Source organism: Colius striatus, chromosome 2 (assembly GCF_028858725.1).
Source record: "Colius striatus isolate bColStr4 chromosome 2, bColStr4.1.hap1, whole genome shotgun sequence".
In the NCBI taxonomy this organism is placed as follows: Eukaryota; Metazoa; Chordata; class Aves; order Coliiformes; family Coliidae; genus Colius; species Colius striatus.
Genome location: NC_084760.1, coordinates 94,983,968 through 95,006,115, shown reverse-complemented (window position 1 = coordinate 95,006,115; position 22,148 = coordinate 94,983,968). Strand labels below are relative to the sequence as shown.

At 39.2% G+C, this 22,148-nt stretch overlaps 1 protein-coding gene across 1 annotated transcript in view; it reads left to right on the top strand.

The window, feature by feature from the left end:
- CLIP4 (CAP-Gly domain containing linker protein family member 4) overlaps window positions 1-22,148 on the top strand; it is a 36,208-nt gene that overhangs the window by 2,756 nt on the left and 11,304 nt on the right. The window contains exons 2-11 of the mRNA XM_061990178.1: window positions 566-627; window positions 1,215-1,361; window positions 4,702-4,841; window positions 5,761-5,854; window positions 7,071-7,232; window positions 10,771-10,889; window positions 13,085-13,321; window positions 18,098-18,233; window positions 18,967-19,107; window positions 21,735-21,818. Coding sequence (XP_061846162.1) covers window positions 1,229-1,361; window positions 4,702-4,841; window positions 5,761-5,854; window positions 7,071-7,232; window positions 10,771-10,889; window positions 13,085-13,321; window positions 18,098-18,233; window positions 18,967-19,107; window positions 21,735-21,818 — 1,246 coding nt within the window. The 5' untranslated portion in view covers window positions 566-627; window positions 1,215-1,228. The remainder of the gene's footprint in view (window positions 1-565; window positions 628-1,214; window positions 1,362-4,701; window positions 4,842-5,760; window positions 5,855-7,070; window positions 7,233-10,770; window positions 10,890-13,084; window positions 13,322-18,097; window positions 18,234-18,966; window positions 19,108-21,734; window positions 21,819-22,148) is intronic.

Here is a 22,148-nt window from a genome sequence, read left to right as displayed (position 1 = left end):
GCATGGTGTGCAAGAAGAGGAGGTTTTCATTTACTTGAAGATGAGCATCTGTAATCCACTGCTGAAATGCCTTTTGTAGTAGAATGTAGATTATGAGAGTTTCCCACATAGATTATCAAATTTATTTGAGGAAATATTAGAGTAAATCTGTTCACATAGCTTGTTGTGTCTAAGGTAGAAAACCCCAATAAGTCTCAGAAACAGCCCACATTTTCCTGTTTATTCATGTGTATAGATTAATAAAACAATAGCAATCTCAAGAATAAAAATTTAGGTTGTTTTAGTAGAAGCACTGCTTTAACCTTGGGTGTTTGCTTATGAAAATTCAAGATGGAGTTTTTCAGCTGTGAGATGTAGTCTCCGGTAGTGCAGTACTGTCTGTTTCTATTAAGAATAATGTGGGGTTTTTATCTGTTACTGAATTTGCCTGAATGGGTGTCTTACAAGTGGCAGCCAGCTCTCCTCTGATCTTAGCATGTGAACCGTAACTATAATGTAACTAGGCCTTGTTAGAAAATGTCACTATAACTCTGTATGGTCATTTAATCTTTCTTCTCTCTCCTAGGTTGCTCTAAGCCCTGAAAAGTTGACTGGAAATAACATCAGGGTGAAACTTCAAACACTGTGGTAAGTATGCTATTTTAAAACACAGTGAGGAGAAGCTGGGAAAGGAGCTGATATGGAATCATGAGTCCAGGAGTGAATCATGCGATGATGAATTGTCTGCAGCTTTGTGTGGGAAGATTAAAGTGCTGAGAATTTGGAAAGAGGAGAGGGTGGTAGCTCGTAGCACCTTCTTGCTCGTGGTGAAGGAAGGGAATATGCACGCAGAGTCTGAGGGCAGGCACTCGATGCTTCACATTCTCATAAAGCTGTAAAACACACAAATCCACTCATCATCGCCATGTGGCTACAAATTATAGTGTTTTTATTTGCATTGCTGCTCAAGTGAAAAACTGGGGAGAAAGGTCATATTTTCCATTAGTACCATGCAAGTCTAGCAATGTAGCCAAAACTAGAAGTTGGCTATCCTTGACACCAAACTCTACTAGCTTTCACTAATTGACTTTGTTTGTAAAAACATAGTGATAGCAAGTTTGTTTGAAAAAAGGAAAGATTTTAACGTCATTGCACATTACACCTTACTACAGTAGAACTAATCCAAAGTATTTCTAATGAAGTTATTTGTTCATTTTTTTTTTTCCCTCCTGAAGTGGCTTTCTAGAAGATGACCATAGAGGATCTCCCAGAACCTCCCTTAGAAGGAGAGTCCCTCATTGAAGGAGGACAGTTCTTGTTCCCAAATTCTGAAACAACAGTTACTTTCTCTGTTGCTGCAGCACCAATGCCTTCAGACTGTGGTATGTCCTTTGAACAGAAAATGAATTTGTGACCAGCAGAGAATAAATCTGAAAAGACAAATTTTATGAAAAGCTATCAACTCTGAATTTATTCTTTCTTTTTCTGAGAAAGCTTACTGTTTGTTAAATGAATCCTCTGTTTTCAGAGGAAATGAAAGATGGAGACTCATGCTTTTTCCGTCTTTATTATTGCATACATTTTAAATTATAATTTCCTTCTTACTGTTTCTTCTGTGTGTGTGGTCAGACGTTTGTAGGTTTTCTACATTTCAAGTTTGAAGTCCATATTGCATTAAGATGTAAAATTGCTGTAATGAAATGTAGTTAAATAGCTACGTCACATTTAGAACCTCTGGAGTTACACTTTTCCTTGCCTTTTCAGCGTGTAAACAGTAGACTATAGGGGGATATTTCTGTTGGAAGGGTAGATGTTTGTGGAAGTGAGGACTGTGAAATGAGCGAGTATCAGTGATCAGCTTTTGAAGTAATGTTAAATCATCTTCATGTGTACAAATTGTGGTAACATTTTAAACAAGAATATCTCACATGTTAAAATATCACTGTAGGTAAGGATCTACATAGATAGCTACAATTATAATCCCGTTCAATATTACAGAAGGTGTCAACAGCATCAATATACCTTAAAAATTACCTCCTGCACCTTCCCCATGCATTGATTACAGTAATTGGCTGTATTCAGGAAAAATAAATAACACAATCACAGAATCTTAAGGGTTGGAAGGGACTTTGAAAGATCATCAACTCCACCCGTCCTGCCAGAGCAGGACCGCCTAGAGTAGGTCACACACATCCAGGTGGGTTTTGAATGCCTCCCGAGGAGACTTCACACCCTACCTGGGCAGCCTGTTCCAGTGCTCCCTCAGCCTCGCAATGTAATGTTCTGTCACATTGTAATGTTCTCTCTTTGACAGACTCAGCATTCTTGAAATTCTTGATGACTGTGTAAATGGGATATTAAGCATATGCATTATTGTTATTGTAGCTATTAACAGTTACACAGGCTTGACTTTCTCACTCCCAGTGAGTTTGTTTGGGATGGTGTGTGCTATTCAGATTGATAAAAGAATCAATGTTTTATGTTTTAAAACTAAGGTACACTGCAAAGACAGATATATTTCGAACTCAAGGGGTTCCTCTAACATGTCATACTACTTTTAAATGAATGTCCTGGTAGCTCTTCAATTATCAACAAGGAACATCTTAACCTTCTTTGCCAGACATTTTTCAGTAGATGTAAACCAAAACATACTTGTTGGAAATGTGACAGTTTCTTGTGATGTACATGAACATGCGTCTCTACATGGTTTAGCCCCGTTCTTGTATCTTGTCCATCCTATTCTGCAATAAGTACCACTGTGATTGATTCCATCCTGCTCTCGTCTCCCTTGGAAAATTTTCATTGATTCTTATTTAAATATTTAGTGATGTCTTCTGCTAACAGTGCAGTATTGCTGCTGTCTGTCTGACTGAGTCTCTGCCTTCTCATTGCTTATGTCAGAGGTCATTGTCACCTGTGTAACAATAATGTTACTGAGTCTAGACAAAGAAGGTTAAACCACAACAAAGATTCTTGGTCATTGCACTAAATGCATTTGTTTTCCCTTAAAACAGTTTAGCCCTGTAATTAAGGCATGGGAAAGACAGAGGTAGAGAAGGTAATATTGTAAAGTGTGTAGGTGCCTTTGTCATCCTTTCATGGAACTTTTTGTTTTAACAGATTTTCTGTAACATTGCTTTGGTTTACAAACACTACAGCTGAGCATTTTTTATGGTTGTTACTAATGCTTAATATATTCTCAGTTTTTTTGCCCTAGTGTGCTGATTGTAACTGTCTGTTAGAGTTGATTTCTGGTATGTAATTTGGTTCAGGTTAGTGAGTAGAAAGCTTCCTGGTATAGTAAGAATCATGCACCTTGTGTCAGATCATTAATCTTGTCAGCAAGTTTTCTGTATGCTTCATAGCTTTCAGGGTGAAATCAACTGTGGTTTGTACAGGAGTTAAATATTAGTAGATAAATCAGTAAATTTGTGTTTATACATAGGATGTAAGTAAGTAACGGTCTTTGGATAGGGATGGGAGATAAGGGGTTTGCTTTTTTTTTAGTATGATAGGAGCAAATAAAAATACATTCTGAATATCAGTGAAGTTGTCCTTTTCATTCTTGTTGAATGGAGGCAATGCAGTTAGAAGAACTCAAGCTAGCCAGGAAGCGACCTTCATGTGTGCTCTTTTTTTGAGGAAAAGATATGATGATTCATGCAGAGGTAGTTTACACCATGTCACACACCCAGATGGCTGATGCTCCATTTTACTTAACCTGTACATCTGTTTCCAAAGCCTTGTGTCTGTGCCTAATGTGAGCTAATGTTGTACATTTGTTTGAAACCTTTTTAAAAGGCAGCTCCCTGATAGCTGCAGCAAGGGTAAAAGTTCAGTGGTTTCTATGATTCAGTTATTTGCTGATGACAGTAGGTTCTGCTTCAGTTCCTTCTCCTAATAGCCACTGCTATTCAGATTCTTCCATATAATTTTCCAGGGTTGGAAGGAGTTCCCCAAGTGTAAAATACAACATGTGTATATGTATGCACACCATGTATATACATGGCAATGCCATGTTTAATAATAAGGTAGCTTTTGCACACATCCTTTGGGTTGCCTGCAGCAACATGAGGCTTAAAATCTTAAAAACAGATGTGGGATTTTTTTTCTAGTTTTGATTTGGTGACTTCATTTTTAAAAGATGTTTTAAAAAGTTCAAGATATGTTATGTGCAGCTGCCACCAGCTGGGATTGATACATTCATGAAATACTGGAAATCGTGGTGGCTGTCAATGCCTTCCCAATTTGTGCAGGTGTTAATATTTTGGTATATCTTAGGTAAGTTGTGATGGATGAAGAAGGAAAAGACATGTCTTGTAGTATATAGAGAAATCACGTAGGCATTTAATCACCAGGAGATCACAAGGCTTGTCTGCGCTGGGGAGCAGCTTAGTATCAGCAGTCTTTGGCTAGCTTAAAGCAAGGGTCAACCCTTACTGGCATAATCACTGCACATCTCTGTTAGTCCTTGCCTAAACAGTGTCTTGCAGCACCATTCAAAGCTTTTTCAGAAGTGTAAGCAAGACCTTAGTATTAAAGGAAAAAAAAATACCAGATGTTAAAGAAAATTTTCTAGATGAATTCCACATTCTGATTTTCCAGTGTGATTAGTAGTGACATGACTCTGCAATTCTTTGCCTCTGAGTTTGAAAAACTAGGTGCATGTGAAAACTTTCAGTGGTACCTAATGGTTTCTTCTTTTTTGTTTTTCTTTTACAGAGTTTTCCTTCTTTGATCCCAATGATGCCGCATGCCAGGAAATACTTTTCAATCCCAAAACATCAGTTTCTGAATTGTTTGCTATCTTAAGACAGTGGGTTCCACAGGTCCAACAGAATATTGATATTATTGGGAATGAGGTGAGGTATAAACGAAGATCCTTGAATGCTCTCAGTGTCAAAGAAACGCTGTGTTGTCAACAAATAAAACCAGTTCATTCAGAATCAGAGTTAACTGTAAACCAGATACAGTTGTTTGTCTTTTAACAAGTAGTTACTGATCAGTGCTTTTTGTTCCACATATTGGCAGCTTTCATTTGTAAAGGGAAAGATGATGGCTAAAAATTCTGTATGGTTGGCTAGGTAGTAGAAACAGTAATTCTTCTCAAAGCAGTTGTTTAGAGACCTTTCACCTTGGTGTTTCAGTTTCTTACTTACCAGTAATCATCAACTCCAATATGTGAAGTTATAGCGAAGCCTGGTTTCCAAGGCACAAAATGAGTGAGGAGCTGAAACCCCACTGCAACCTGCAATAGGCTGCTTTCAGGAGACACCTTGTTTATAGAAATCCCAACCTAGTTTCTTATTTTGCTTCTGGATTACAGGCTTTTCTAAATGGGTAGGGAAGTATAGGAAACATTCTTCATACTGTAGTATAATGGGGGGTAGGAGAGGTGTGCATTATTTTGGGTGGGGGAGACACGACACATGGGACTGACCGAGATATCAAAGAGCAAGGGGAGAGACTTCATAAATGGTGTTGTTACACTGTTGTTCAGTTAAGCAGTTAACTTTTCAGCCTGTGAGATGTGTGTTAGAAGTAATAATGTAAAGAAGCTTTAAAATCTGTAAACAATGAAGATTAATGATACTGATATAATACTATGTATTACATTTGTGTGTGTTGCTCAGTTCTGCAGTTGCAGTCTGCTCTGGCAGGAGGCTTTGCTATTAGCTGTTGAAATGGATCCAGGAGTCAATATATCTGAAATAACTGAGTAATGCTGATATAAGAGATACGCCAGGGTTAAAATGTGCTTGTTTTCCACTTGTCTCTCAGATCATCAAAAGGGGTTGCAATGTGAATGACAGAGATGGATTGACTGACATGACTCTCTTGCATTACACTTGTAAATCAGGGGCTCATGGTATTGGTGAGTAAAGGAATGTTGTCATAGTTGTAAAAACCTAATTAATTCACGGAGACTAATCCCACTGATATACAGAATTTTTCCTTGACATACATTTTTTGTTTTGTTTTAGTGCTTGGTTTTAGCCATCAGGAAGGAAGATACAGAACTGTAGCACAGTTGTGGCTGTGGCAGTTGGGAGTAAGTTGAGTTAGGGGTAATAGGAATTGCAGACGATAGGACCAGCTTAAACATATATTTACTGTAAAGGCTATTTCAGGCTGAGATGCAAACTATGAACTAAGCTAACAACATTTTTCCTAGATCAGTGGAACTGGAACGTTTAGATAACTGGCTGTTCTTGGTTTTATTTTTTATTCACCCTGATTATGCCATGATAATCATTGTTTGCATTCTTATCATAATAAGTACTGGAAATAAGAGCATATTTAACTCTAAATGAACACTTAGCTTCTCTGTGTTGTGCTATGTTTTTTGTTGAGCCAAACACAGTTCTCCTCTGAGTTTGAACTAAGTTTCTGGCATAGGTTAGCTTTTCTGGTGTTGGCATATGTTTTATGTTAAAACTTCAGCACTGGGGCGTGTAATTATTTTTTCTTCTATCAGATAGTAAAATCCCCGGCTTTGATGGGTGACACATTATTTACATTAGAACAGGTAGCGTTATTAAATACTATAGTAAAGTTTTCGACCCTTTAGGGTAAAAGGCAAGGATTTCTGCATCTTAGTCACAGAATCATAGAACAGTAGGGGTTGGAAGGGACCTTTAGAGATCATCTAGTCCAAATCCCCTGCAGAAGCTGATCCACCTAGATCAGGTCGCATAGGAACATGTCCAGGCGGGTCTTGAAGACCTCCAAGGAAGGAGACTCCACAACCCCTCCGGGCAGCCTGTGCCAGGACTCCCTCACCTGAACAGTGAAATAGTTTTTTCTTAGGTTTAAATGGAACTTTTTGTGTTCCAGCTTCATCCCATTACCTCTTGTCCTGTCACTAGATAGAATAGAAAAAAGGGATGCCCCAGCCTACTGACACCCACCATTTAGATATTTGTAAATGTTAATAAGATCCCCCCTTAATCCTGAAAAGAAAGGCAGAGCAGTTGTTCTTCTGTGAGCTTTAAGAGTTTAGTGTACCTTACATGTTACACATAAGCATATGCCTGTTTTTTTGAGTCAAACAAACTTCTAATGCCCACTTTACAAAATTTCCCTTGCAGGTGATGTTGAAACGGCTGTAAAATTTGCGACGCAGCTTATTGATTTGGGTGCCGACAGCAGCTTACGCAGCCGCTGGACAAACATGAATGCCTTGCATTATGCTGCCTACTTTGATGTTCCAGAACTTATTAGTGTTATTTTGAAAAATGCAAAGCCAAAAGGTAGGCACTGTTACTTTTTTTTTTTCCTTGTTGTGATCTGCATTTTGTTCCTCTGTTGAGCCTAAGTTTGTGTGTAGTGGTGTAAGTGTGGGGTTTGTTTACCCACTATACATAAATAATTCCAACTTCTTATCGTTTTAGTCAGCCCAGGTTAATTTTTCTCTTACCCTTTTTATTTTTATTTTTGTGGTTTACTGCACCAATTCCATTGCTGGTTTTTAAATCTGAGCTTTGTGCAAGGTGATAGAGAAGAGTCTGATAGAACAGAGCGAGCAGGTTCATTCTAAGTTGTTAAGGACTGAGAGAATGCATGCAGAAAAAGAAATATGTTGCTTTTCCTGGTAAATTCTTAGGGTTCTTAAGATTCCTTAAACATTGAGAAGTATGTTTGAAAATTTGGGAGAAAGGTAAAAGAGAAGTGGGAATTTGGCAATGGCATGTTAGTGACTGAAGCGACTTTGACATGCTCACTTTTTCCATGTCTTTGCTATCTAGAAGGTCGTGTGTAGGAACAGTTTGACTTCAGTGTTTGACACACTAGATGATACCTTTTGGAATGATGATATGAAGGATTGATAATTCAAGCCCTTTTTATACTAATGCAAATGGAAATAGAGAAATGATTGTGATCCAGAGCTGTTTGTTCCTAATTTAGTCAGGATATCAAAACCAGTAAGCAATTTTAACACAAAAATGGTACAAATGTTAATTAGTTCTACTGAATTATCCTTTTGATTGTGCCATTTTGCAAAATGACTAATGCCCTTTTTTAGCTAGTTGTAGCTAAAGACTCTGTACCAAAATTCTGACAATATGATAGGTTTTTCGAGTACACAAGGCTTGCTTACTATATCTTGAATCGCTGTGGAGGTAGTTGTTCAACAGCACTGTTACCGGTACAAGGTGCTTAAGAGGTAAGAAGTGTAGATTGAAAACAAAAGCCAAAATAAGGCTCCACACTAGTTAAGTCCACATCCCATTTTGGTGGTCCAGTTCTTTTTTCAGACTTCATTTGCATTTGGTGTTCTCATCTCCTCCGGTGTGGTGCCTGAAGAAGGGGTGGGAATGTGCTTGTATTTCCAAGGAAACCACTCTGGTGAAATGCCTTGGCAGTTGGCAATTCTTGGATAAGCATGTGATTTTTTTTTTTTTTTAACCTCATAAAATGTATAAAATGACTTCTGCTGTGACATGAATACAGTGGATGGCCTGAATGAAAAGAATCATAGAATCATAGAAAAGAAAGAATAATCTTAGCTCTGTTCTTTGTCAGGCATTTTGCAGAGAGGGGAGGATGGATGTAGAAGGCAAATGTGCCTTGCATAGATCCATATTAACCTGGAGAAGGAATGGTTGCTTATGTATAAATAACTTTTCAAGACAGAGGTACACTGGCTCTGAGACTTCAGTTGTACAAGCTGGAACATAAGAGATTCCAAAGAAATACAAGGAAGAATTCCTTCCCTGTGAGGGTGATGGAGCACTGGAACAGGCTGCCCAAATGGGTTGCGGAGTCTCCTTCTCTGGAGACATGCAAAATGCACCTCGATGAATTCCTGTGTGACCTACTCTAGGTGGTCCTGGTCTGGAAGGAGGGTGGGACTAGATGATCTTTTGAGGTGCCTTCCAGCCCTTGAGATTCTGTGATTCTGTGAATTGTGGAACAGCCAGTACCACAGATAGTTCAGCAGTAAATCAAAAGGAAGTATTTCCTTTATGCAGTTGAATTCCTTACACTGATTTGCTCCTCAGGTTTTAGAATAGAGAGCCAGTTGGTTCTTAAGTGTTTTAAATACAAAATTTGTTAAAGGCTTAAGAATTAGAAATATTGTGTGGTGCTGTTAGACAATGACTGTAAGTTCCATGGCTAGCTAATGACAGATCATTCCTTCATTTCCCCTGGATAGTTTGGGGGTAGTTACTGGGTAACATTTGCTATAAATATATTTCTTTCTGTTGCCTGTACTATGCCAAGTTAGACCTAAAACAAAACTGTATGAAAATGGTGTTTAAAAACCCTGAGCATGAAGCTTACAAGTCTGAGGGAGTCACAATAGTCTAATTAAAAAAAAAAAAACCAACAAAATACACATCAGTTACTTTTTAAAATAGGAATATAAGCAACTCTTGCTGACTCAGTAACTGACATTAGTATTTCTACGTGTTGATTCCCACGTGTACAGAAAATGCTTGGTAACTTTATTAAACACAGAAGTTTCAATAGTGGTGTACAATCACAGAGCTCCTCCTTAGTTTCAAACTGGTAATGGTCATTTGCACCTCTGCCTAGGTGGCTGTCGTGACGATTGCATCCCGTGAATGCTGTCCTTTTCATGCATGTACCAACTGAATTTAAAATGGCTAAGTTTGTCATCATATTAGTGCAGCTGTGCAACTGTTGATCCCAAATTAAATTGTAAAATGTTTGATCCCCAAATTGTTACCATTGATCTTTATAAAATTCAGAGTCAATCTTTATTAGCATACGTAAAGTTGGCATATGTATACAGACATATATATTTCAATATCTTCTATATATGTCGATGTTTTATTTGCTCCCAAAAAATCAGTTTATTGTAACTATATCAGGCTGTTGATACGGCAGGTGCATACTTTGTTTATGACATTGTCAGAAGGGCTGGTTGCCCTTGGGACAGAGATTAGTACTAGAAAATACTAGGAGACTGTTACAGCCCTAAGGTGGTGGAAAGGTTTTACATTCCTCACCAGGATTTCAAATGGGGACATTGTTTTTGTTTGTGTATTAGATCAGCTGGCATTTTAAATTAACAGTCATACACATATTTGTCACAAACTGACATCTCTTGTGTTTAGGAGAGGAGCCAAAAACTAAATCAACATTGAAACTCCAATCTTCTAGAACAGAAATAACTTCATAGCAGATTGAAAGATGGATCGAGAACAGATGATAGAAACATATTCTGCTAAATCTTCTAGTCAAATGCAGTGCTTCATTTTCCAAACTATTGGTGCAAGACCCTTTACAGTGGCAATTCTTTGAAAGCAAAGGAATTATAAAAATCACCGGCTTGCTCTTTGTTCTTGGCCATTGGTAATTAAATCAAGTTAAAGCAGAGATACAATCCGTTTTCCCTTGCCTCACTACCTGCTCACAAAGGAAAACAACTTGTTAAAGGTGGATTTCATCTTAACAGCTGCAAGCAATAAAATATCATTATTTCAAAAATATTATTTAAATTTAAACCTAAACTTACCAACTTAGCAGAGTAGATCGGGCATCCTGGATAGCAGCAGCTTTGCAGTTAAGTCATCAGCATTGTAAAATGAATGAAAGTAAATGCTTATCTTCCAGACTGGTTCATGGTATGAATAAACAGATGCAGATAAGTTTGATATTCTATGTAGAGTTATTTCTCATGCATTCAGTACATAAATAATGGTGTCTTTATGTAAATGTTAACATAGCCTGTAAAAATGAATGTCCTCTCAAGGAATCTGTAGAGTAAAATGTTCACATAAAAGACCTGTATACCTCACATGTGATGTCTAATTGCAGATGTGGATGCCACCTGTAGTGATTTTGATTTTGGAACAGCTTTGCACATTGCTGCATTTAACCTGTGTACAGGAGCTGTCAAGTGTTTACTGGAACATGGAGCAAATCCTGCCTTTAGGGTAAGGAGTTAAGTTGTAGATCCACCGAAAGGTTAAAGAAGCACTTGGAAGTATTGAACAGCCTGTCTAGGATTTTGGTTAGTTAAAAATGTGTCACATGGAGTGACAGTACCTCAGAAAAATTATTTATAACTCATAGTGTATGATTTTGTATACCTTGTCATACTCGTGTGTTGGTTTGTGGTTTTGTGTCACAGCCTAGTTCATTAGTTAAATCACTTCCAAGATGTTCTTCTATTTGTTGCTTGAACTTTGATTTATTAATCCTCCTTTGTGTTTTCCAACACTTGCCCTGGCAGTGGTTTCTTTTCAGAAACATAGGAGCACAATCTGTGACCTTCAGAGATGCAGCATATTGCTTAGCAGTAAACTCAGTCTTAGCATAAGTAATTGGTAATAAAAGAAACATTAACTGCTCTGCTTACTAACAAATAATAGGCCTGAGTTCTAGTGGAAAGTGTTGCTGGATGTGTCTAGCCATGGATCTTGAGTTCTGATTTTTTCTGAGGGTTCAGAGTAGGGTTTTTTTTTTTAATGAACAATTATAATTGTTTTAAGAGTACTCAAAAGTCATTATTTTGTGTGTCACTGCTGGTGTGAAATCTTCTTGAACGTCATTGTTTATACAGTTCATGCTATTCAATCCAGATCTCTAAAAATGCTGGGGGTTTTTGTCTCATTATTTAGTGTGCATGTATATGTTTTAAATTCAGTGGCAGCTGCGTGTTTAAGAGTCTGTTGTCACCAGAAATATGACTTTGTAGTAGCACAGGCATTCTGAGTTGGCAAAAGGTGGCTCTGCCCTTGTGAAAAGTGGTCCTCTGGCACTGTGCCAACTTTTGCCTTCTTGCCTCTGCTCTGTCCCCGACCTTGTGTGACACACAGATTAGCAGGGCACCTGGTAGGCTCAACTGAGGACCAATCTGACAGCAACAACTGCTGAAGTGATAACTAAAACCAACTCAAACCAAACTCTCTGCTCAATCTTAACACAGCTATCTCCTGTTTATAAGGTATTCAGACTGGAATGACTCTGAACTTTTACTTACAGAAGGACTGTAGATTTTTTTTAAGGGATGGTAGGTTTTTGATTCATCAGTTCTGCAATAAAGTTCTGACCAAAGACAGCATGTAGAGTTTGCTTATATGAGGACAGCGGAGTGTAAATACTGAGTAAGGATTATAGTTTTCTAGGGCTGAGACAGGGAGATTTATAGGAGGCCCAGGGAAGGTTAAGCTTCTAGTGGGGCTTTTTGTTTTGTTTTGTTTTTGTTAAGGAAACAAAGCAGATACAGTCTTGCTGTGCATCATACACTCTTTGAGCTCCTGGTAATTTCTAAGTACAGGGACTCACTTGAGAGAGGTTTGGAAGACTGAGATAATTACGTTTCCACAGACTTTGTGAAAATTGGCAGATATGTGAAGATCCATTGCCAATGCCTTTGTTGCAGGTATAGCTTGCCCTTGTAGCAGCCAGACAGCTCAACAATCTTGCTGTCAGGCCTTGAGTTAAGGTTAACTCTAGCTGATACTCCAACAACTCTGGTCTAGAGTGAGTGTCACATGGCACATACAGAGAGTCACGGTCACTTCTCTCTGGGAACAGGAAGTGTTTGGACACAACTTCGTCCTTAATTTCTCTTATGTATCTAAATCAACTTGAACAGATTTATTCAAGTTGATAAAAACCTATTTATGTGAGCCATCAACTTTGTGTCTTCTGTACATACAACATATATTAATATAAATCCCACCTTACATTTGGAATAGGGCTCACTAAGGAGTAAACTACACACTGGGTAAAGATAAATTATGTGGGAGGTGTTAGTTTTACAGTATCGGCATCACAGACCAGAATTTTTGCTTACTTTTTTACATCTGTGTTCAGATACACAGCTGTATGCAGGTGTTTTTTTCATGTGTTCTGAGTACTAATGATGTTCATTAGATTAAAAATTTTGGTAAGTTACCAAAGGACTTAGGACTTGTGAAAATAAGTCACTGTAAATCCTAGGTTCTGTAACTGGGGATGTTTTGGCATCTTCCTTTGAAAATGTGGATGTTTTTATGGTTGTGTATACTCTAGGAAAAGTATTCTAATGAAGAGGATTAAAAACTTTAGAAACTGCTATAGTGTCACCTAATCAAGTTGCTGTTATCACAACTTTTCATCCTGCACTGTGTTGTTTCAACAGAACGACAAAGGGCAGATTCCGGCAGATGTGGTTCCTGATCCAGTAGATATGCCCCTGGAAATGGCAGATGCAGCAGCCAGTGCAAAAGAAATCAAGCAGATCTTACTGGACGCAGTGCCTCTCTCGTGTGACATCTCAAAAGCCATGATTCCAAACTATGATCATGTCACAGGCAAGGCCATGCTTTTATCACTTGGCCTGAAACTAGGAGATCGTGTTGTTATTGCAGGACAGAAGGTACGTTGAGCAATCTGATACTACCCTCATAATTTCTGCACGCTCAATTTACTTACCCCTTGGGAAATGTATCTCAAATTTGAGGGTCTAAAATACTTTTCAAAAGGTATGAACTCTGGATAGAAGTAAGAATGTGCTTTGAGAAAGTGATGAGTTGAAGAGTTGTATGTTAAAGAAAGTCACTACTATGAAAAGCTGTTTTGACAGGCACAGTCTGCATTTTGTGTCTGCATGATTTTGTAACAGTCTCCTGTAGTGCCTGAGCATGGTTCAGCTTTAACTAACGTTTTTGGTGTCACATCAAAACGATGGTAAAATTTACAGACGATTTTGTGAGCTGCCCAGCTCTCAGTTAGAAGTATGCATTTGTGATTTACCCCTGACAGTTTCCAGAAGGCAGAAGAAGAGAACTTTAATTCTCCTTAGCCTGTAGTAACCCAATTTCACTGGTGCAATGCAGCTAAAATCTTTGAAGCAGTGCTCTGCCAATGGGGTTGTTAGATGATTCTGTGGAAGTATAAGATAATGTAGCTAATAGCGGTCCAGCTCAAACGTGAGTAGCTTTCAAGACACTCTCTTGCTAGGCACGTAAAAAAAATAAAGAGAATTTGAAAAATGTAAAATTGCTATTGCAGTAAGTATTCGTGCCTTTTATGTGCCATGATAGCAAGAGCTCTGAAAGGATTTAAGAGTGCTCTTTTAAAGATTTCAAATATTTTTTTTTCCTGGTAAATATTGAAAGCATTTGTGAGCAAAATTTATGTTTCAGTAGCTTTACTTTTAATAGTCTTTCTGGTATGATTTCTGAAGTTTTTAATGGTGACCCCCACCAAGAGTGCAAAGCAGCTTCCATTCTGTGTTTGCATTTGGTGTACTCTTCAAATTGGGTCAGGAAAAGTGAAGGAATCACCAGCTGTATGGAAGGCATTTTAACTGAACTCTATACAAGAAGCTGCTTATGCTTTAAAGACAACAAGAAAGTTGATGGAAGTTTCTTTTACAGAAAGCCATATCACATTGAAAGCAAAGGGAGATAATATAACTGCAAGGTAATAGAAGCTTGAAAACAAGAACGGGAAGAAATGAATCCTCTTGTGTATCGTTCCTCCAAGTGAGGCCCATAGAACTGTACTATCATGTGCTTACTGTGTGTGGATAAAGCTTCCTGGGTTTGGTTTAGGTGTGGGGTTTTTTTTTTATGATTGAGTAGGCTATTACAGTGTTTTTTAAGAAGTTCTTGGAAGCTGTTTTTCTGCTGCTAAAGCTTTTTTTAAGGGAGCCAAAGCTGTCATACAGCAGATGGAAAGGGGGAATAGAATTATGCTTTTTGGTCTTCCTTTTCCACGTCTCCTTTTCTTCCTTCCTCTGTGTGTGTGCAAGGAGCTGTTCTACATTGCTCACACACCACTTCCTTGTCTTCCCCTTGATACTCATAAATGTGGGCAGGGTGGAGCAAAGTGAGAACAGGGTGATGGAAACGGTGCCCAATTCTTAACCTGTTCTTGGATCCGTTCTCATTTCCAGAACATGAGAGCTGGGATGAGAGCACTGGAATGACAGCACCTTTATGAGCGAACTTTATGGATTCCTGTTCTCTTTCCTGCTTTTGCAGTCTCCTAATGCATCAGCTTTAATGAAGCTTGAAAGCCAAGTACAGTAGATGCCAGAGGAAAATGGATTTGTCTCTTGATTGCTCCTATGCCTCTCATTCTAGTTGCCTGACAGAGTAGGAAGCTGCATAAGCAGGTGTGTTTGCGTACATGATTTGGGGTCCCTCAGCTTCTCTGGCTTCTGCTGTGTGAGGTTATATGTTATCTGATTAGATGCTCAATGAAATGTGAGTGCAGGGAAACAGGTAGCTGGGAGAAAACTTTCTTTTTTTCTTGTTCCTCCCATATTTCTTATGTGCAAGATGTCCTCTGTTCCTTGCTTGTGCAAGTTCTAGGGTTCTTGCAAAACTGGACCCTCAGTTCTGCCATCTCTGCCTCCAGTTTTAAGATGCCTGCTGGTCTCTTCTCTCTGTTCAGTAAGTGCCTTTTGGCTGATGCCTGGAGTGCTGGAGTCTGTTAGGCTGCTTGGCTCAGTTTCTTCTGGCTGAATTTGGTCTTGGTTTGTATCTACGAAGTCTGAATCTAGATAAGTGTGATGTACCTACCTGTAACAATGCAGCGGTTTTTGCTTGGGCCACGTTTTGGTAGCAGAGGGGCTATAGGGGTGGCTTCTTTAAACAAAGAGCTGCCAGAAGCTTCCCCTGTAGCTGATAGGGCTAATGCCAGTCAATTCTAAGACAGGCCTGGGAGCCCATGGGGAGAGAGGAGCCCACGCCAGAGCAGATTTGCTGTCAGGACGTGATCCTGTGAGGGACTCAGGCTGGAGCAGTAGATACCTGAAGGACTGTTCTCCCTGTGGATGACCCATGTTGGGGCAGGGTGTGAGGAGCTGCCCCTGTGGGAGGCCCCATGCTGGAGCAGTTTGTGAGGAACTGTATCCCATGGGAAAGACCCCACACTGTAGCAGTGGGAAGTGTGAGGAGGCCTCTCCCTGAGAAGAAGCAGCAGCAAAGTCTGTCTGTAATGAACTGACTGCAACCCCCATCCCCTGAGCTGCTAGGGGGGAAGGAAGGAGAGTCCTGAGAAGAAGGAGGGGTGGGGGGAGGTGTTTTAAGATTTGGTTTTATTTCTTGTCTCCCTGCTCTGTTTTGACTGTTCATTAATAAATCAAACCATTTCTCCCCAATTTGAGTCTGTTTTGCCCGTGACGCTAATTGCTGAGTGATCTCTCCATCTGTATGTCAACTCACAAAGTTTGCTTGTTATATTTCTTTCTCCCCTGTCCAGTTGAGGAAGGGGAGTGCTAGAACAACTTGGTGGGCATCCAGCCAGGGCTAAACCACCATAGTCATAGAATCATAGAATCATAGAATGGTAGGGGTTGGAAGGGACCTTTAGAGATCATCTAGTCCAACCCCCCTGCAGAAGCAGGTTCATCTAGATCAGGTCGCATAGGAACATGTCCAGGTGGGTCTTGAAGACCTCCAAGGAGGGAGACTCCACAACCCCTCTGGGCAGCCTGTTCCACTGCTCCCTCACCTGAACAGTGAAATAGGTTTTTCTTATATTTAAGTGGAACTTTTTGTGTTCCAGCTTCATCCCATTACGCCTTGTCCTGTTGCTAGCTACAATAGAAAAAAGGGATGTCCCAACCTCCTGACACCCACCCTTTAGATGTTTATAAATGTTAATGAGATCTCCCCTCAGTCTCCTCCAGACTAAACAGCCCCAGTTCCCGCAGCCTTTCCTCATATGAAAGGTGTTCCAGTGCCCTGATCATCTTGGTGGCCCTGTGCTGGACTCTCTCCAGCAGTTCCCTGTCCCTCTTGAGCTGAGGAGCCCAGAACTGGACACAGGACTCCAGATGAGGCTTTACCAGGGCAGAGTAGAGAGGGAGAAGAACCTCCCTTGACCTGCTGGCCACACTGTTCTTGATGCATCCCAGGATGCCATTGGCCTTCTTGGCCACGAGAGCACATTACTGGCTCATATTTAGCTTATTATCAATCGGGACACTCAGGTCTCTCTCTGCAGAGCTGCTCTTCAGCAGTTTGACTCCCAGCCTGTACTGGTGCGTGGGGTTGTTCCTCCCCAGGTGCAGGACTCTGCACTTGTCCTTGTTGAACAAGGACAGTCAAGTTTAAAGAAGATCTTCAGAGTTAAAAAAGAACAGACTCTGGGTCACATGTATTTATTTACAGAACGTTAAAAAGAGTAGCTGGAAGGTTTTATAGTAAAGAAAAAAGGAATGATTTCCGTCAGTTTATTCTCTGAGGGCTGGATTAGACAGTGAAGTCATAGTGAAAGATGAACTAATAGTATTAAGGTCACATGAGATAATGAAAACTGAGGAACTGGAAGATCAAAGGTTTTTCCTGCTAAAACTAATTTAAAAATCAAATATAAAAGTGAATTTAAATCAATGTTAAGTGCACCTCTGTTAGTTATTCCTCCCCCGTTTGGTGAAGTAGGTGAGCTTATAATGTTTGTTTGTGGAGACTGAAGTCTGCCAGGAAGACTGGTCTCTCTGGATATTCTTGATATACTTATCTGATCAGAATCTACATAGTATATATTGAAACAGCAGAAAAATGTCATAACATTTGCTGGCTTTTTAAGTTTTGTTTAATCATAAGGACGGAATACATGATTATTTTTTTTGTCTCTCCCCCAAAAAAGATTAAGTATTCTCTAAAGCTTACCCCATAACCTTTGCAATATATTAAAAAATATACTTACATTTATATACATGTATCTGTACATATTCATTTTTATATACATATATCTGTACAGAATTTTTTAGCTGGTATTTCCACGGAATCTCCAATTCAGCAAGATATCTAGCCGTGGTTCTGGAACCTGTTGGTGTGGAAGGCCTTGAAAGTAAAACTTCTTGTTAGGCATTTGCTCCTGTACCTTGCTGACTTGGAGTTGTGTTGCAAAGTAGTGCTTGCTCCCTAATCCTTGCCTTCTCTGAGATCCATTAATAACTGCTGCTTTTGTTTAACACAAAATACACACAGAAAGACTCGGGGCATTTTGGAAAATGCATGGTCTGTCAATGACAGATGGGGATGGTGAGCGTCAAGGGAGGTGGTTGTTTGTATTTCTCTGTTCTGATTAGGGGCTTAGAGATGACTTGCTGCCTGCTTCATAATCTAGACTATATCGTCATGAGCCGCATTTGTTTAACAAAGTCATTCTGTGTTGATGCTTTTTGTGTCAGGTGGGTACATTAAGATTTTGTGGCACAACGGAATTTGCCAGTGGCCAGTGGGCTGGCATAGAGCTGGATGAACCAGAGGGCAAGAACAACGGAAGTGTTGGAAGAGTCCAGTACTTCAAGTGTGCACCGAAACGCGGTATATAACCTTTACCTTTTTTTTCCCATAATTTTTTAAAAGCCTCAGTTAAAAAAAAAAAAGTTAGAAAACAAACCTTTTGGGGCAATAAAAACAGACAACAAAATCTGTTGCTTTTCTTTGTAGTGCTTTGTTTGGTTCATTTATTGATTCTCTTAACTGTTCCTAGTGGTTTGGCTGCGACTATTTACAAACTCACTGAAACAGCCATCCAGTTGAAATTGCTAGTTATTTCTGGTTATTTCCAGTGTGAGATCATCATCTTTCCTAGTTTTCCATCTATATCACTGAAGCTTTTTACGTTGTAATGACAATGGCCACATTTCTTTACCTGCTTTATCCTCTTTTTTTATGGGATTGCCACTCACAGATGTTTCCTAACCCTCAGTTGGAGGTATTTGAATTGGTGTGTTGTGGGCACTCATGATGCACAAAGTTCTGTGTTTTATAAGAGTGGAGACTGAATGTTACCATCAGGACAAAAAGGCACTAATTGATAGTTTTAGTGATTTCCTGAATTGACTCTATTCAAATGGCTTAACAAGCCTTTTGATTTCACTGTTCATTTGAGCTAGTCCTCCCTACCCCACAAGTCCTTTGACAGCACAGCAAACTATGGTCACAGCTGAAAAACTGCCTAAATTGGTTGATGTTAAGAGACAGCAGCTGGAAAGTTGCATTAGGTTAATGTTAGCTCTGGTTCTTTTTTGGCACATAACAATTTCCTCTGCAGGTATCTTTGCACCTCTTTCTAAAATAAGCAAGGCCTCTGATCACAAAAAAAGCTTGGTACGACGTTCTTCCGTGCGGTCTTCACCTTCTGTCAAATCCAAGAAAATAGACGTGACGCACGTAACTTCCAAAGTCAACTCTGGTGAGTATTTCCTTGTATGCTGAGGCAGGCTAGAGAGATACTAACCTTCAAGAATTGGCACCAGTGCTGTAAATCTTGACTTGTTTGGAATTAGTTCATCACTTGGGATGAGAAGATGATGTTAACTACATGTTCTCTTTATTAGAAGTTGTAAGCTTCTTGTAAACTGGTACTGGAAGGGTGTGATGTGTAGCTGTTCAGTGGTTATAGTGATCTGTTGTGCTATGACAGATTATAGACTTTACATACCCTATTAAGGAAAAAAAAAAAGTGAGGTTTTTTTTTTCACTGCTACATTTACTCTTGAGACATTAGAAGTAATTTCTGATTCTGATATCAGTTAAATGTCTAATGTGATTCCTTTTAATGTGATTCCATTTACTAAGATCTTCCTGGGGAACTTGAAACATCTCACTGAAATCAGTGAAAATCTAGAAACTAATCTGTATGTACCCTTATGGATAGAGAGTGAAGGAATTTAATTTATTTTCTGGCAAAATGATCAAGAAACTATTTAACTGATTGTGTTTTATCTGCTAATTAAGTTATCTGAGTAAAACCAGAGGCAAATTAGAAGAGAAAGCATGTCCTTGTAATAAGGCCTCAGTCTCCTGATTGGAATTACAGGCTCAGTCTCTGGCTCTGGTTTGGTTTCTGTAGTAATTTACTCAAATTACTTCATCCTTCTGTGTAAGCTCCCTCCTCGTGAAGTAAAAATGGTGCATCTTTTCACTCTCTTTAGTTGCCAAGGTATTTGGAGCACAGACTCTTCCCTGTTGTGTACAGTGCTCACCATGCATAGTCTGTCCCTGTGTCTGGCTGCCTACATAATAATGTCATTAAATCCATGATACTGGCATGATCTTTTGCCTTTGGAAGCCTGTGGAGGTGACTCATACAAAGACAGCACAGCTTAAGAGGTGGAAGATATGCATACCTTCTCTTTGAATTTACTCAAGCACCTCAAAGCACTGTACTCTTGATCAGTAATACACAGGGTACAAAAGCAATGTGCAGGGCTAGTAGAAGAGATGCATTTTGGATAACTTACGTAACTCTTCTGTATGTAGATTGAGGGGGAAGTAAGCTTTGGTTATGGTTATTTACAATTAGCAGAAGATCTAAGCTATTTATAAATGGTCATCTTGCATAAAGAGCTACTCAGAATAATGGGTTTGTTAGGCATGTTGCTTAGGAGCTGGTCTAAGCTGACATTTTCTGTTCAGTATTTTTCAGTGTTTGATTCAGTTTGTTGTGATCTGTTTGTAACTTATTTAACGGGAAGGGCCGCTTCCTTTGTCACAGACGATGTGTTCCAGACCGTTTAATTCATAAACTCCCTTTTCTTTGTAAATTTTAAGCATTTGATACTTTGTTTTAGGTAGAACTCCAAGCAGGTTATCCAGCATCTGTCTAGCAGATCCATCCAATAGCAGCGCTCTGGAAGCTCTGCCTTTTGTGAGACGTTGTTGTGTCAAAAGGTCCATTAGAATTCATGTGGTGGGCTGATTCACTGGCAGGAGTAGGTGGGCAAAGCTGCAGAGGCAGAACTTTTGTTTTTCAGGGTTTTACATCTGTTACCAAGTTACATTTCTTTCCTTTCAACTTTGTGCCTGCAAAAAAACCTGCTTTGTGGTGATCCAAGAAAAATTAATATGCTTTTTGTAGCTGTGGTTATAAGCTGCAAAGTAAAATGTAGTACTGTATAGAGATTTTCAGATCTGATTTGATTCTGCAGGATTTGAGTAATCCAGTAGATTGGTGATAATAGGTCTCTTTCAGGCTTTTATGAAAAGGATTACTGTGATGAAATTGAGGCACATGTTACCAGTCACAAACACTAGGTTTCTGATCTGATGCCTTAATGACAGAGCCATAACATTTTGGAAAATACAGTACATTTGCAGACTAGTTGAGTCCCTGTAGCTGAATTAAGATGAGCAATCTAGTTAAATAAAAAAGATGTGATTTTTTTTTTTTTTTCTTTGATGACAGGGAGGGTATAAATCACAGATAAGCTTGTTCTTCATTGAGTTAGAGACTGTCAGAAAGGCAAAGTGACTGTTCACAGATTACAATTTACATGGCAGTACCAGTCTATATGCTTATCACAACATTGCTGCTGTAAGAGTTAGGCTCTTAAAAGTTGTGCCGGTGTACTTCCTCCGTTATTTGTAGGCTGAATGATAATTTGGTCTCAGACCTCTCTCTCGACTTTTGTCTGTAATGCTTTAATGCTGCTTTAAGTTGTGAAATTAAGACTTGTGAATAGTATATCATAAGCACTATAAAAGTGAATGTTGTGTATAAAAGAGATGTCAAAGCATGGAAGGTTTAAGTAGAACCCTTCAATGTAAACTTTAATAGCTTGCTGCTTATTGTTTGGCAAGATAGTTTGGACTGGTTTAACGTGTTAAGGGCTTTAATATTTGTGCTTCTCTGTCAGAACAGTTCTGCTGCCTTGTTCTGCCTATTTATCCAGAGTTGAAGGAAATGAACAGTTTAATCTGTTTTATCCATGCACCTACTAATCTGCAAATCCGTCAAATGGTTTTTGAACGTGACTTTCCTGTAAAGTTACTGTTTGTTGGGCTCTCTGTGTTTAATTGTATATTTTCTTTTTGTAGGCTTAAATATGGCAAAAAAAGACAATGCTTCTGAGGCCAACTTTCTGACTGCTAACAGGGGAAAAACACTACCTGCAAAAGATGGTAACTATATATACTTTTTTGTTTTTTAACACCTTGTGGGAAAAAAACAGGGTGGGGCAGAGGAACTTTTATGACTACCTTACCTCCATAAAAATCCTGTGTCTGCACTGTAGAAATAAGTTGCCTTGCCTGTCTGTGTTCAATTCCCCATCAGGCTGTACACGTTTAGTTTGCTAGGAGCACAAGTAACTTGCGTGGATGTTTGGCTGGCATTCTGTGTTGGTTTGGCAACAGCTTCTATCCAAAGGCACAGACAAGAATATAGACGAGCCCTTAAAGCTGGAAACTGTCTCTTAGTAAATGATCTTACAGAGGATCTGCAGAATTACC